We start from the raw sequence: 17,082 nt of genomic DNA, 5'->3' as shown, positions 1-17,082 counted from the left end.
AAATTAGATAATCCAAACATGAATCATGTAAACATGCGGTCATTGTGCAAAGTGGACAGAACATTTTACAGAGTCAATTGACTTCAAAGGGGAAAGTAATGAAATAATTTCAACTTTGCAGGCCTAAGTTGACAGCACCTAGTAGGTTCCAATCCTTTGCTTTCAGGGGAATGCACTCATATGTAACATCTGTGTCAATATTATGGAGGTGGAGGGTCTTGCTCTTTTTAAGAGCCGGATAGGGAGTAAAAGGATAAGCTTGAAAGGCTCACAGCCAGAAGTGTAAAAGAAGGGTTTTGGCCAGTCTTCAGGGAGACTACCAAAGCAACATAAAATAGACCTACAGTATGTATTAGACGACAATGGCTTATTATGCACTTCATTCATCCATCCATTTTTGACAGCGCTTGTCTCCATTTGGGTCACTGGTGATCTGAAGCCCAACACAGCTGATTTAGGGCACGAAAGGGCACATACAGTATGACACAAGCATGAGGAGAACATATAAAAACTGAGGCGGGTTTGCACCAAGGTTCGAACCTGGGACCTCTCAACAGAGTAAGTCAAGCAGATATGCCAACCCCCACACACTATGCTGATGGAGGAACTCCTCCTACACAAATTAAGGATATCGGATTCAAAAAAACAAACCACACACACACCACACACACACACACACACACGCACACAAAATTGCTGGTGAATTGATTTTTAATGTGAAATAAATCATACTGACAAGGACACAGCCACAGCAACAATATGTAAACAGCAGAAAGAGTCGAGGAGAGGAACTTGTGAATTCTTAAAAGATGTCACAATTGATTAATTCTGTTATGTAATACATATTGCATGCAGACATACACTCAGCGACCACAATGTTGGGTACACCATTACATTCTGATGAGATCCATTACAAGAGCGGCATAAAAAAAATCTACACAGAGGCTCGGATGCTTCTTTTTGATTGCTATTAAGAATACATTTACTCTTGTGGGTGTAGCTTGCACTGCGTCATGTGCAGAGGTGTTTTCAATATGGCGGACCCTCCAGCTCTTGTATATGATTATTGGGTGGATATTGTCTGGTGAGTACGGTGTTTATTCCAGTTGCGCTGGCATCACATCAATTAGATGTGGTGCCATGTCGGTGTGATCTGCCCAGGGCCTTCAGATTCATTCATTCTGGCCAATCTGATTTAGACTATATGAGCTTTTGGACTATGTCTTTAACCAATCACATTTGAAAATTTTCCAATCAATGCCATCTGCATTTTTCCATCCTCTGACTGGTTGTTTGGAACAAAACTTGTTGTGGCCAACTTCAACACGAAAATAAATCCAATATGCATATAATAACGTAATACTCAGCATCTCTGGTGAGTATGACGTTTTTTTATTTATGTTTTGTCAAAATAAATATTGATTCCTCAACACGAAAATAAATCCAATATGCATATAATAACATGTAATAATCAGCATCTCTGGTGAATATGACGTTTTTTTTTTTATTTATGTTTTGTCCAAATAAATATTGATTCTGAGCTGCTCTAGGATGATTTACAGCACGTGGCACAATTGTGTGCTGTTGTTGTCCAGTGAATCCCTGCTTGTCGCGGGGTGAAGGAACTGAACAAACAGCAGCAATGCACTTTTTTTTCAATTAGACAAGGATATGGCCTGATGATATGAAGCTCTGCCTCCTCCTCTCAGTTCATGCTTGGCACCAACTCTTTTTTGTCAAACGCCTGAGCACCTAAAGAGTGAGTAGGTGATTTTTTTTCAGTGAATACCGTGCACTTGTAACACCTCCAAATCAATGACTCGGTGGGGGTTCACTTTAATGCTGTTTTTTGCAACGTGATGGTGGTAATTCGAGATGGATTACATTGGCAAAGGTAGCAAATGAAAAGCTTCATCTCCGTAAAGGCACCGTTTTCACCCAGATTGTATACTAGTGTGCAGCTATGGGCTACCTTTTGATTGGCTACATTAGTTTCATGGTCAAGGATGTGTGGAGGTTAATTATTCATTAACCGCTGCTGGTCTCCAAAGATGTCCCCGATGCGCTGTGAATCGATTTGCACGACAGTCGCTGGAAAAGGTGAACTATAAGCATTTGCAGCACGGATGGATGAGGTGAAACGCCGAGAGAACAGTCATTGACATTAAGAGTGAGCGCCGTTGCATCCAGCTGCTGCCCACTGGAGCGGAGGCGGGATGCTCCCTCGGTGCTGTGCGCCGTTCGTGGTGAGGGGGCTGTTCCCTCCGCACATCCGAGCTCGCTCATTCCGTCCGGAGCAGCGGCAGGGATGAGAGCTTGGCATCCAGGCGCCAACGCGACGACACGCTCCGCAGGTAAATACCCGCCCCCCTCACCCCCAAAAAAGTGCGTTACATCATATTAATGTTGTGCGTTTATTATTTCGCTGGAAGAGTCGAAGGCTGAGTCGCATCAGCGCATCAGTCAACCTTTCCATTGGTCCTTTCAACTTCAATCTAGCCGCCTGCACGCTCTCCTGCCCGGCTTCGTCTGCAGCTCGTACCGTCGGAGGGGGCCATTCGGTTCAGTTTTTGGGTCACTTTTCAGACTTGACATACATGTGGACGAGCACAGCATGCATTCATTGGATTTCTAACTTGAGGATTCACGGGCGCCGTGCGGTATTTTTGATTATTATTATTTTATTATTCTTATTATCGAATGGGACGCGCTCTTCTCCTATCAGCTGAAGGTTAAAGATTGCTGTGATGGAGCTAGCCAGGCTAACGTTAGCTCATCTTCGTGTTCTGTTCCGTGGATGAGAGGCCAAACTCCATCCAAATTACGCAATTTTCACTGTCCGAAAGCACCCCCGCACAGACAACGAATATGACAAAGGAATGTGACGCAATTATTTTCATACTCTACTAATCCAATTTCTGTTTTAGAAATCCAGTGCATCCCCAGATATTGCTTAGGAACCTGTGTAGAAGTTGTACAATTGTATAAGTGATTTTTCATCCACAGTGGGTGGGCGACAGGAGAGTTGAACCAACTGAGCCATCACTTAGTGTATGATGGGTCACGTGTACGCCGAATTTAGCCAAGGACACCCGCGATTAGTTTAACGTTTGCAGACAGCGTCACGCTTTAATTGCATTTCAACCGGACATCAATAAAAGTCAAAATAGCCAGTCGTTGAAGGGAGTCTGGTGCGTGCGCGTTTCAGCTGGACGAATGTTGTAGTAGCAACCTCAGAGATGCCTGTCAGTCCATTTCATAACATAGCAGTCACAACACACGGATTCGTGCATGTGCAGCTCACAGTCTTCTCGTGGAGCGCCAAATGCATGAAATGGAGCTCAGCTAATGACAAATGGTTGCTTTGATGCTTGCATGTTGTCACTTTGTCTCACCTGCAAGCATGCTGGTATTGATGACCTTCCCTCTCAAGCAGCCTGCAAAGTGAAGCCATCCTTAACTACTGTTTGAATTAAAATGGAATTAATTTGTGGTTTTATTTCATAGACAATTCATTCAAATGTGATGATCCTGTACTTTGCTCTTTTGCCTGGCTATAAATCACGGTACTATGTTTGCATGTGCTGAATGGTTTCAATTTAAGAAGCTCTTGCACATACTGAAAATTGTCTGGGACCTTTACAAAACATATTGTCGCAGTCAAGATGTTTCCTTTGAGTGCATGTCTGTGTACGGAGTCACTCTACTGTATTTAAAGTGTAGTTCAGTTACAACGTTGCAAATATGTCTCTCTTGAGTTGGCCACCCGTGGCCTAAGGTGTGATTGTTACTTTCAGTATTGTTGTTTACATAGTATTTATGCTATTGCCCAAGAACAAAAGCTGTTGGTTTTTGACCTTTCATAGCTCAGTGAGTGCGTATTAAAAGCTAGTTAGTAAATGTCAGCAAATGTTCCAAGAATAGCTAAAAGGGAGAAAGAAATCTGAAGTACGGTTCTGCAGGCATATGTGTCAGTCTTTCACACAAGCCTGATGTTGGGCTGGCATGTGAAGGCCCTACTGGAAGTCCTCAGGGGGTGAGGTATGGTGAGTTTGGGGAGGGGCGGCAGTAAGGAGGAAGCTGCTCATTAATTCCTTCCAGCAGCAGAGGAAAGGTTTGCTCAGCGTATTCGGAGGGGCCCTTCACAGTCCAACTCTTATGAGTGGGCCAAACCCAAGCCAGCGATAAGTGTCGGGTGGGCGAACCTCATGCTTTTTTTTTTTGCAAGGCGGTGTGATATCCATGAATTTCCCATTCCGTCAGATTATTACTTTTTCTTGGTTCATTGAGGATTCTGACAGACGATCCCATTTCCCAGCCCCCCTGCCCCCCCACGCCCCTTCTCACTTTGTCTGTCTTCAGCATTATTTCAAGGCCAAGTGCACAAAGAATATTAGTCTGGCCATTGGCTGGCTGAAAGCGTCGTCTTTTTCAAAGTCACCGGATGTTTGCCTAGCTACAGGGATCCCCTCGGAGCTCCTGTCTGATGTCACATGTGATGTCAGAGGGGAGGTGACGCAGGCAGGCAGGACGAGGCTCATGGATGTAGCCAAGCAGAAACATGTGAACACGACTGACATCTGCCAACGTGCCTCTTAAGAGTGAGAAGCGAGTGTCGCGGCATGAAATGTGAAACGTTTGGTGTGTATATTGTTCTGTTCTGATTGGATGCCGGCCATATGTTTGAGCCATCTGCCTGCTCGCCGCTTCCTTCGCGTCAATTTATTCCAATGTGGCAATCAGGCTCTGGTGAGATAACCCACTATTTGTTTTCACTTGTTTACATCGCAGTTTTCCACAGCCATGCCTCATGAGTGTGCGAGAATCCTTTCATCCCACCTGTTATCTGGTCCGCATTGAAATATATGCACCAAGCTCCAAATGCAGTTCTGTCTGTTTTAGAAACATGCTGTGGAATCTCCGAAACGTGAACACTCTGATGGTCGTCCAATTTGATGAGAATTACAAGTCTAAATTTGCAAGAGTGTCTTTTTGTTCTTTTGACTGTTTTTGTGCCTGTAATGACAAATAAGCACAGTCACACTTACAGACACATGCAAGCCTGTAATTCAAAATCACAAATGAGTGGGACAACCAGAAATAATTTAAAGTTTTAAAAAAAAAAATGTCTGCATCCTGCTCAGTCATGCGGTAACGTGTGTTCGTGTTATGACTAATGTGATCAGTCCTCTGGCCACTTGCTAATGATAACAGTCACTTGCAAACGAGAAGTAAATGTAATGTAGTGTTGTATAACAAATGAATGTTTAAACAGGCAAGTGAGCAGGGCACAGAAGAGGAGGGGTGATCGTCCCGCCTGATTGCGATGCCGTGGTATCATACATAGCCCCAAAGAATTGCAGAAGATTAAACATTGAATTGCTTGTCAAGAATCTGGTTGATTGTATCTTGCAGCAATGTTGAAGGAAAACAATATACTGTATCAACTATACAAATCCAAAACATGCATGACAGGTTGATTTGGCGCTCCACATTGTCCTTAGGTGTGATTGTGAGCGCGGATGGTTGTTTGTCGATGTAGTTCCTGCGATTGGCTGGCGACCGGTTCAGGGTGTACCCCGCCTACTTGCCAGATGACGGCTGGGTTAGGCTCCAGCACACTCGCGACCCTCGTGAGGATAAGCGGATTGGAAAATAGATGGATGGATGGGTGGTTATTTGTTGTTCACCTCTGCGTCACTGGGCAAGAGCCATGCAAAAGGCCGCAGCAAGCTAACCCTTTGATCAGCCCGCTTCTGGCTGCTAAACATGCCGCTGTCATCTCCAGCAAGCCCCCAGACCTTGATAGACACTAATTAGGACACGGCATGGATTGGGAATAGCTAAGTACAGGTGAAGCCTACTGTGTAGCTGAACAGTGTGTCCGTGGGTTAGCGTGCCTAATGACCTTGTATTTATCCCCCCCTGCTCTCATTTTAAAATGCTGGCTGCGGTACAAATGCTCAGCCCTGAACATCCTTTTACATGTGAGTGCATTGAGCCGAAAATCTCATGACGTGCAATGGCTGATGAGGTCAGCAATGTAAAATTAGTTCATTGATATGTTCAAAGTTGTTGCGCAGCTTTGCACTGGGCTGTTGTCATACATTAAGCCCGGAGGACAGTTATTTGGCTAGACCCAGTACGAAAAGAATCGGGGCCAGACCAGAATGTTGTACCCTGTGATGTATTGGTGGAATTAAAACAATAAAATAGTCTCCCGCCTTTAATTTCGTTGCCAGTGGAGTCCGACTAAAATAAGTTCTGAACTGGAGCAACGAGGGGGGAATATGTTAGCAGCCCACGCATGAGCCAGTGCAAAACAACTGTTGCCATGGGACATGATTAACAAAATAATTCAAGTGCATGTCTTTTGGCTAACCTTTTTTACATGAGCTAATTGACTCACAATGCAGAGGGCAACGAAGGCCAACATGCAAGCGAAAGCACGTTGCCGTGCAATGTGGCGATGTGCTTTGTTGTCGGTGCTCTTGTTATTTCATATCATTGTGTGAATGCTCAGAGAGTCGAGCATTCGCACTGTATTCCGCGGCGAAAAAAGTCCATACTAACTTCTCAGCTGCATGTCGTTTGCCGTTTCTCAATTGATTTTAAATTCAATCCGAGGACAAAATGTGCTTTCTGGCACTGGTGAGCTTTCCAGTTTAGCAATCCAAACACGCAATGAACGATTCGACATTTTGTCAAAGGAGACCGCGGACAAGAAGCATTGATGCCACCAAGTTTCCACCAAGTCGCTTAGTTCAGATATAGTCTGGATTTATAAATGCTGATCCCATTTGCATTTCCGCCACATGTAGGCAGGATGATGATGTCAACTACAGATGAAGAAATTGACGCACCAATAAATCAAAAAAGACACACACGATGTGGGGATTTGCTGCACGCTGACTTTCTCTGTAAACAATCAACACGCGCAGCTGGTCGTAATCGAAAAACAAGTTGCAAACAGTTCTTGAAATCTTTGTGGACCAATCAACAGACGGCAGTGTGTAAACCCACCATACACAAGTTTGATTCAAACAAAGTCAAAAGTGGGGACTTTGTTATGTTGCAGTACCGAAGTGGACCGAACCATATTTCTTGGTGGAAATGGGACTGTGGGGCACTTTCTTATTTGCACTTTTGAATCTCTAATCAAAACCAAGTTTGTTGGTTTATTTTGTTCAGATGGGAAACAATAATCTAATTCGGATGTGGACCAATCCCTCTTTTAGTACGGCTCCTTTTGTCGCACATCTCCCTTTCACTGTTTAAAGGAGTATCATTTTCCGGCAAGACCTAATGTCTCCTTAAAATGCACGAAGCCGGTGTCCTTTTTCCTGATTGATTTTCCAGACAATTATGAAAGAGATGGAGAGCAGCTTTCAAGAACGTAACGAGTTGTATTAGAGACGTGTGACTCCTGATGCAGTGGATTGTTGTCGGTGGATGGGAGTTCGGCATTTGTGAAAATAAGGCTTCAAGTTTGCTTGGTTGTTTGTCCACCAGGCTTGTGTGAAAAACATGCCTCTGACATGTTTTCACTGGACAAACAGAAGCCCGCCGAGAGACTGATTGGAAACATTTGGGACACAGTCGGCGCACCTCCATCCCCACAGCGGCGCACTTCCTCAGGAAGAGAAGGGCCCTTCAATGAACACGGTGTGGTCACAAAGATAAACAATCGGCAGATCTTTGCTGTTTGTCGAATGTGATGGGCTGCGTGTGTGCGCAGTCCAAACAGATGCGGGACCAGAAAACAGCCAAGTATACGCCCGGCTCGGGACTCTCTTTTTAGATCCGAGGAGACCGGGGAACAATGTGGAGAGGTGCGGCTCTGGTGGAATATTTTTCGGAAACAGGGTGGGTGATTGTCTTTTTGGTTCGGTGGAGTAGAATTTTTTTTTTGGGGTGGTGGGGGCTTCCTTTCCGTTTGGGGTGATTTGTGCCATTTGATCACATCTGCGTCTCATTCGGGGCAACATAAATCACTTTCACTGACTTTGTTTTGACCACAGAGCAGTTCTTTGCCAAGTGTTCGTAGACAATCCAAGCCGCTTACTAACCATTTCTGTGCAACTTTTTTTTTTTTTTCCATGTTAGACTGTAACGCCTGTGACATGGCCAATTGAACAAAGACTCCATCCGGTATTGTGTGCCACCCTTGCTCTCTCTCATCTTAGTTTGGCCATAAATACAGTCAGGAGGTGACACCAAACTGTCAACCCGCAAGCCGTCACGCTCCTGCAGCCAGTCATGTGTGCACTTTCATTTCCCAGCCAAAATGTTTGGAATTGTTTTTTTTTTTTTTTTTTTGCATGCACCAACCCTGGCCTTGACATTAGTCCATATGACCTGAAAAGCAGATACGTCTCTCTGACTGCGTAGCGAGTATAAACGAAGTGGCTGATGATAAGAGAGCACGTGGGGGTGGTGCGAGGGTCGTCTGTGGGGAAATGCCAGCCCTCATGTGGTTCTGTTTATTTTTAGCTCGCTTCGCAGCGTATGTTATCCATATCAACTATTTCATTAATTTCCCCCTTCCTAAGAGAGCGCCTTTGAGAAAAAACACAGCAGATCTGCACTCCCCCCCGTTTCCATATTCCAGCAACCACAATGCCATCTATTTTCCACACAAGAAGAGTATTGTCACGGAACACAATGTTTTTGTGTAGCGGGGGATGAACGCCGCCATTGTTGCCATCGCGTTCCTTCAATCCAAGGTTTTACTTGATATAAAATGAGTAATTCCGTTGCGTAACGGCATTAGCAGTATTTAAATGCAGCTTGTCATGGGAAAGGAGCAGTTGGGGCGCGGTCGGCGCGAAAGCAGATCATTTTACAGGGGGAAATCCTGACTTTGACCGATGATGGAGATAATCCTCATTTACTGGTGTCACCAAGAGCAATTGCCTCAGATTAAGAAGGGATCAGACAGCATACGGTTCACTTAAAACAGGTTGATATGCAAATACGACATTATCACAAGGTAAAGTGGATTATCACATGAAATATCATATTCATGAGCTCAGGCGCTCACTCTGATTTCTGAGTTTGACCAATTCGGCGTTGAAGCCGTTTGAAACTGCCCCCTGTGACCAATCTCGAAAGGCAACAAATATTCCGACACCGCCTTCCTATTTCTGTTTGAAAATCCTCGTCTCAGCTGGATGTAGAACCTCAAGCAATAGCCTGATTCTCATAAACAGCCATAAGTGGAGGTTGACACGCTTCTAATGACCTCATTTACATATTAAATCTGCTCTTAATATTCTTTCAGTCCGAACATTGAAAATGAAGAACAGACCTTGAGCGAGGGTTCCAATTTTTTTTAACGATTGAACAAATGTTGAGATTCAGAAACGCTTTGTGTTAACAGTACGAAACGTGCACATCATCAAAGCCATTAGGCCATTTATTTATATATTTATATATATTTTTTTTCTCATTTGTACCACAGCGACTTTTACTGTTTTGTGGTGTGTGAATCATGACCTTCAAACAGAAAAAGGATTGGGCCACATAAATAAGCCAAATGCAATGATTTGTGTCATTGTTTTGACATTGTTCGCGACAGAATACCCGGCAAACTTGCAGCTCGTCTCTCCTTGAGGAGATTACGCAAATGGAAGGAGTGAAACTTAACGAAAGTATTAACTGGGTAGGAGCCAAGGGCCAATCCGCCAAAGCTAACAGGTTTAAGGTTTTAAATGGTTGGGGGGGAAAAAATAATCTTATTAAGGAGCCACGCATACAAAGAGCGGCATTTCATGGTCTCGGATGCTGTTAATCACCGCGTGGTCGGCTCTTCCAAGGTTCAGGTACACGGAACAGAGACGGACGGGCCAAGGACATGCAGTGAGGAGAGCCATGCTGCCCCCTAAGTCAAGGCTCTCTTATTGTCAATCCTTGTTTTGCATCCCTGTGAGACTATCGTGGCAAAACAAATGCTAAGATGCAAAACAAACGCGCATCAGTTGCAGACGAATACATTTTGGACTTGGCTGGTTCAGCGATGCGGCTGTCAAAACTGAAAATGAGTTCTTGGGCCTCGCCATTCGACGACAATCAAAGTGCATATGGCTTTTAAGCTCTCTGAACGGCATTCGACGATTGCAACGAGTCTCATTCCGCCGTTCCCGAATGCCATTTCTTGATTACGGAAAAGCCACATTGTTGGCAGTCGGCTCCACCGGAGGGCATATCGAGTCAATGGGCCGCAGCATCTGTCCCGTTGACACGGCAGCAAGTATGACTTCATCAAGGGCATTGCGTCATTAGCAGATGTACCCTGCGTATCATCAGTGGTACTTTTGCACACATACAGCCATCCGCTATAGACGGAAAGGAGATTTTTGCATGAACGCGGTGGCGCAATCCAAATGGGTTCGTTCTGAACACAGTTTCATCCACAGTTCAAAGAGGGTGTCCACACTTGTGCAACCGCATTATGACCGCATGATGACTACGCCGCTCCACATATTTGCATGATATCTTGGGATTGCTGTGAAGTTCCAACCCGCGTTACACATCTTCACTTCATTTCTTTCTTCCACATTTCGGTTCCGTGACTGCATTTCTGGGCACTCTCTTATAATTTCTTGGGGAATTCCAGTTTTTAGTTTTAAAATATGCTGCTTATTCTCTGAAGATGAAGGAAATGCTTTTGAGATGCAAAAGAGAACCCAAGACGGAGGATGTGGATGTGGAGCAGTAGAGAAATACGATCCCTCATTTGTCGTCGTGATATTCCCGAGCACCAGTTTCAGCCATGACATTTAGCATCCCGCAGTTTGCTGATGATGCCGTTTTTTTTTTTGAGGAACATTTGTTGACTTCTTTGCCCACCAGAGTTCTGGATGAAGACCATTTTGTGAAGCACGGAAGATGGATAAGAGAAGGGAGAGAAAGACTATTGAGAAGTTGTAAACTTGGACCCCTGACAAAGGGCACACATTTGTGGCAGCATCCCACTTTGCTGTTTATTTACAGACAAATGGAGATGAAATGCCTGCTCCTGTGTTACAGCTGCAATGGAGCATTTTTATCTGGTCTTCGTAAGATTGATTTCTCTCTCTTTTGGCTTTTTATGTCATCTTCCTCTTTCTTTTCCACTCAGTGATGGCCTCGGCTGCACAGTTGCGCCGGTGATCCTGCCGCTGCATACAAGGAAGAAGCAGAGACGCCTTGACAACCGACCTACCTTTCTCTACCCCCCAAAACGTGGAAAAAAAACACAGAGGGGGTAGGGAGGGGGGTAGAGGAAACACACCAGCATAATCAAATGCGAACATGTACAGCGTGGAGGACCTCCTCATTTCTCATGGATATAAGCTACCCAAGCCCAGCACCACCTCCAACGCCCCGACCCCAACCCCGGCATCCACATCCCGACAGGCGCCCCCCTCTTCACCTCCATCTTACGGTAAACACCACGAGAGGCCCAGTAGCAGGACGGTGAATGGCTATGAACGAGGCTCGAGAGTGACATACGCAAACAACTGCGGAAGCAGGCGCCCTCAAGCATACGTGACTGAAAGCGGCTGCCCCAACAACAACGTCCAACCCGGGGACAGGAGCCAATCCAGGCAGGAGGGTGAAATCCAGGGCCAAATTGAAACACCGTCAATTGGAGAGTCGCTGACCTCAGACAGCGGGTAAGTTAAATTCTGTGTTGTCACATCACGACTGTGATTTGCTGACCGATTGTACTGCCAAGTGTCCTAATTCTTGTTCACTTCACCGTTTAGCGAATAATGACGGCGCATTATTTGCTCCAGTGCTTTGATGAAACAAATCCATGACGTTAACTAGCCACTCAATACTTTGATTTTGCATCACTTCGTTGTTTTTTTTTCTCCTTGTGTTTCCCTCCTTTATTTTACCTTTTACAATTTTTCAGAACTCAATTTTAGCTATTAAGAGGAGGTGATTCATTGTGTGCCAGAATCCTAATAGTCGTAATCAAAACAGCTCAGGGTCACGCCTGAGTACCCCCATTTAAGCATAAACACAGGAATGTCATTTTTGTGGAGCCCACGACATGCGGCCGGCGACTGTCTTACATGAAAACTCTGGAATTACAGCTCATTATAGATTACACCCTCCATCAATAATGTAGCATATATATAGGGTTTAATACATAATGGAGATGGAGAATGGGCTATATTTAGCTTTAGACTGGTGTTATGCAATTGAGGGCCTAATTGGGTAGGCACAGTTAGACTGTATGATAGGTCTGCAGATAATGCTTGGTCGCAGTTGGAGGGTTTTTGTTTTGTTTTTTTGTTTGCTTGTTTGTTATTTTAAACAGAGCTCTTTTCCTATTTGTACTAGCAAGTGTGCTGTAACATAGACAAAGACAATACAGCTTAGGTCCAAACAATTAGATATGTTTGTTAATGGTTTGTTTTTCCTGTCCTTTTACTTTGTTTGGTATTTTTCAAATCCTCTTTTGCCACCAGCTAGTAAAATTGTCACGTTTGACTAAAATAAGTAACCGTTTTGACTTTCTGGTTTTACTTTTTCCTTGAGAGGGCTAATCCGTATCTTCATACCACGACTTTGGCCAGTGGGAACCTGGGAATTGTCAATGTATTGGATGCAATGACAGTCTGTTGGTTGTTCATTCTTTTTCTTCTCTCATCCAAATTACTTTATCCTGGCAGCTTCAGTTTCGATAATAAATGGGCTGTCTTTGCTCTCCCATTAGCCAGTGACACAATTAGACGAATGATTCTAACTCGTAACAAATATTATGCCTTTTTATTTAGCAGCTTGGCATGGATCTCGCCGCCTGTCTCGCAGCACACATGTCTGATCATAGTTCAAAATGTCAAGGGCGGTCAATGGCTTCAGCCTTGGGGAGGGTGCACATGCACTTGCATCTTGTTTATGGTGTCGGTCAGTCAGTCATTTTGAAAACAGCTCAAATAAGACCCCTTGGAGTTGCCTTTGCACCCAGTGTCAGCCATCAAACATCCCCAAACAGATCTGACAGCAACAAATATTATTGTTTTTGTGAAATGTAGAAATATTGAATCTCTTAGGAGGGAAAATCGAATGTTGCTAAATATAAATGTCCTAATAAGATTAACATGTTCTTCACAGCGCATCTCCATGAAAAATACTTTTTTTTCTCATGGTCATTTGTCGCCATCTAGTGGAAGTTGAATTCCATCCATGAATCCAGAATGCATTTCATCAATGCATTTTGTATTCTAGTTGATGCCAACCTTCCTCCCGTGTTCCATTCTGTTCGATTCACTCTTTGACTTTTCTTCCTAGGTTCTGTGATGGCACCAGAGGTCAACAGATGCAGTCCAAAGACGTGTCCTTCTGGAGAAGGAGAGGCCAGGACTTCACCGTGCTGCTGGACTATGCTGACCACAGAGAGTGCCGCGCGGGAGCGCATGGGGAATATAACAGACCGGAGGGACCTCAACAAGCAAGAGGTCAAGAGTTGCCCGTTGAGGAGCGTCAGAGAGTAGCCCAGGAGCGGCAACGCTGGGCGGCCCAGGTACAGGCTCGTGCGAAAGAGAGGGAGGCGGCTCTCAAACAGTGGAGGATGGCCACCGAGAGGAAGTGCCAAAGCCTGGGGACAGAGGAGTGGCGTCCAGCTGTCAGTTTTAGTCGCCAGATGTCGCAGAGTGAGGGTGAACGTTGGGCACAGGAGCAGCAGCGGCTCCACGCCAGGACACCGGAGGGAATGGTAGTCCACTCCAGGACCAAAGCCAAGTCCCAGTCCATGCCCAGGATGCTGCGACCTGAGAGCCTGCAATATGTGGACATGGCCTCATGCGGTCAGGACTTATACAGGCGGGTTAATGGCCACCCACTGTCACACCAGGACCTTTACAGGGCACCCCGCTGGCCGGAGAATGGCAGGCCAGCGAGTGCCAACCAGTTATCAGTAACGCCAAAGCCCCGCTTCACTCGACCCCCCAGACCTCCCTCCTATGAAATGCACCAGCAGATTAGGGGAAGCTGTGAGTTGTTGTCTGGGAGAGACTCGGTTATTTCCCATACCAGGGACAGGACTCCCATACCCATCATACGGACAGGTGATGCTCCATTAGACTATTTTGCACAGGATTCTGGACCTCCAGGATACATCCCTCCCCCATCGTATAAGAGAGCCCCTGTGATTATCGGAGGGCGCCGGGGATACGGTGAGATTGCAGTTGATTACAGGTAATGTGTCCCATTTCGATGGTTAAATACAGTGTATTATCAAAGGAAATGCAGTGCAATGTTCGAGCAATGTTAGATTACACACTGTATGTGCGGCTTGAATTCGATACTATTTAATCAAAAACAATGTTTGTTTGTTTTTTTTTCATGCAAATTCGGTATTGCTTGAGGGGTTCCTTGTCGATTTCCGGATCAGGTTAAATGACAGTTAATGACAGCAGAATCATGGCTGCGACTGTACTCGCAGAAACATCCATATTTCCATATGAATTACTTGAATTACAAAGGCATATGTCAGACTATTACCGCTTGAAATAAATGCTACAGCCACATGTCGACATGTCGGATCTCAAATAGATTTTTACAATATTGACATGATACGATCCATGAAAATTTCCCCAGGATGTCATAGTTGTTTCTAATTACCCGTGTAGCAATCCAACGGTGTTGTCTTGCTTTTAGGTACAGAGGTGACGTGTACCAGCAGATACACGTGGCTCCGGATGGAACTCATTGGATCACTCGACATCCAGCAGGTTCTTGGTCAGAGTCATCCAGAGAGAGGTGCATTGCAGGCCACAAGCAGCTCCATCCTGTATGTACTTCGCAAGAGCATCCAGGCGGAAAAGTGCAATATATCTCCTTTGATGACCCCCGCATACGGCACATTTCTTCAGCTCTTGGTGGTAATTCCCTGACAGACGCTGACAAGATACGTCACATCCGCAACGAACTCCCCAGCACCGCCGCGTCGGAGCCCGCATCCGGCAACAGTGCCTTTTTGCCCCCGTCGGGGGGGGCTTTTATCGCTGCCAAACTGGCCAGCGATGCTAATCAGACGTCTTCGTGTGACTTTGACAATGACAATAAGAGGTGGCACAGCCATTTGCACAAAGCGACTGTCGACCACTTCTCAGCAACTGACCAAAATTGCAACACTTATTCCAAAAACCGACGTCCTCCTCCATCGCCATCTTCAGCCTTTCAGGCCCCAGTCAGAAGAGCAGCGTCTCGCCAGGGGTCCAGTCTAGATCAGGTCTTTGCAGAAACCATCACACAAGTCAAGAAAATTGTCCCAGAATCAGGGTTGGACAACAACAGAAATACAAAGAGAAGAGTTAGCGAGACCATTTTCTGCCTTGTGTCTGTTCCCCTTCACACACCAACTAACCTTAACAAAGATGTATCGGCAGATCAGAACAACAACGACACAGCACGAAGTCTGCCCAGGACCAATACAGAAACTTTTGCCGTCGGCCTCAAAGAGACCCGCAGCCTCCGAAGTAAGTCAGTGAATGAGATGCCCATCAGTGTCCACTACTCGCATTTTCATACCACCAGCACTTCCTCCCTGAGGAATTCCAAGAGGGCTCCTTTAAGGAAGGAGATCATCGATGCCTGGGCGCTTCAAGCCAATGAGGACAAGGAGATGTGTTATTCGGGGTCCTGGCCGGGAAACCAATACCGTAACCAGGAAACCCAAACCGGCTCACCCTTGACAGTGGTGAAAAGTCCAGAACTCCAAAGCCCACCGGGAGCACAAGAGCCCGTCCATTCTGCCTCGGACACACCGACCGACAGCGGCGTAGGAACCGATAACGGTTCTTCCTATGGCTATCCCATGGCTGGCCAGAAAAACCTCCATCCCTCCAGCAACAGCGCCTTCTCCCGACTAGGCAGCAGCCCAACACCACAGCAAGCGTCGCAACCGTCGGAGCAACGCGTATCCTCCCCAAGCAAACACGATTCAGGAGACCCGAACACATCCTCTCCGAAGAAGAGCAACTCCAGTCCTCCTGAGTGTCCCGAACAAGTGGCCTTTGGTCAGTTCCTCCTCAAGCCAGTCAACCGACGGCCATTTGATGCCATTGGTGAGCTGGAGACCATCAATAAGGAGATGGAAGACACAATCAGCAAGAGGCGTCACGTCGGTCGGTCAGTCGACGATTTGGATGGGATGAATAAAAGAAATGGCCGCTATAGATCAGGACCGCATTTTCTAACCGGCCTCGAAGCAGGCAGAGAAGCAAGGAGTCTTCCCCCAACACTCACAGAAAAAGCTGTGATCAAAATCAGATCAAAATCCTTTCCCTCTGCCAACGATTTAGAATCGGTGGGCACACGGCAGACTTTCTCCAGACCACAGACCAACATACCATTCACAGATGAGATATGTGCAATCCCCAGCCCAGGCGGGAGACGAGACGCGCCCTCACTGCCTCAACACAGTAATTCAAACCGGCTTTATAGGCAGGATATTCCTGTCCCTCAGGAGTCATTGCTAAGGGATGTTGGGCTAACCGTCTACACAGAGACTCCCAGTGGTGGCGGGGAGACGACGCAGCGCTCGCTCCCGGTTTCGCGTTCGCTTGATCACGCCGACCTGACAGTTCAGCTTTCAAGCGAGTGCGGCGCAGTGCATGTGAAAAATTGTGACAGGGCAGAGCACAGTTTTGATCTCGAGCTTCAAGATAAAGTGGAGACTGAGACAAAGGCTCAGTTGGACAAAATGCCACAAAGCAAGAGTGAGCTGAATTTGAGCATCAACGGAAGCAGGAGCGAAATATTCCAATTGCCCAAGAGTCATAGTTCTCCACTTGTCACCCAGCTGACCGAGGAGGTTTCCCATGCGTTCAAGGAAAACGGTAATGACAAATACTGCCACTCTGAGCCTCTAAAATACAACACAAACGAGTCAACAATAGCAGACGTGCACCTCGAGACCTTGCTTACCCAAGAGAAAGCCAACGCATTACCCGCAGAGGACCTGAGTAGCCTGTACGAAGTTAAATGTGCAAAGGGAATACCTGAAAATGAATCCATTGAGCAGAGAGCTGCCAGAATTTTGGGTATTCCCGTTCCAATGGAAACCTTGGGCGTGTCGGA

At 45.9% G+C, this 17,082-nt stretch overlaps 1 protein-coding gene across 3 annotated transcripts in view; it reads left to right on the top strand.

The window, feature by feature from the left end:
* Positions 1-1,869: 1,869 nt before the first annotated feature.
* Positions 1,870-17,082, top strand: part of jcada (junctional cadherin 5 associated a) — a 24,867-nt gene continuing 9,654 nt past the window's right edge. For 2 of the 3 annotated variants that reach the window (XM_019867091.1, XM_019867090.1), the window contains exons 1-3: positions 1,871-2,354; positions 11,123-11,660; positions 13,291-13,549. In XM_019867091.1, the coding sequence (XP_019722650.1) occupies positions 11,296-11,660; positions 13,291-13,549 (624 nt within the window). In that variant the 5' untranslated portion in view covers positions 1,871-2,354; positions 11,123-11,295. Of the gene's footprint in view, positions 2,355-11,122; positions 11,661-13,290; positions 13,550-17,082 lie in introns of all 3 variants that reach the window. The other variant, XM_019867092.1, reaches the window with a different exon arrangement.

This window comes from Hippocampus comes, unplaced genomic scaffold (genome assembly GCF_001891065.2).
Source record: "Hippocampus comes isolate QL1 unplaced genomic scaffold, H_comes_QL1_v1.1 scaffold322, whole genome shotgun sequence".
NCBI classification, from domain to species: Eukaryota; Metazoa; Chordata; class Actinopteri; order Syngnathiformes; family Syngnathidae; genus Hippocampus; species Hippocampus comes.
This window is presented reverse-complemented; position numbering and strand designations above follow the sequence as displayed.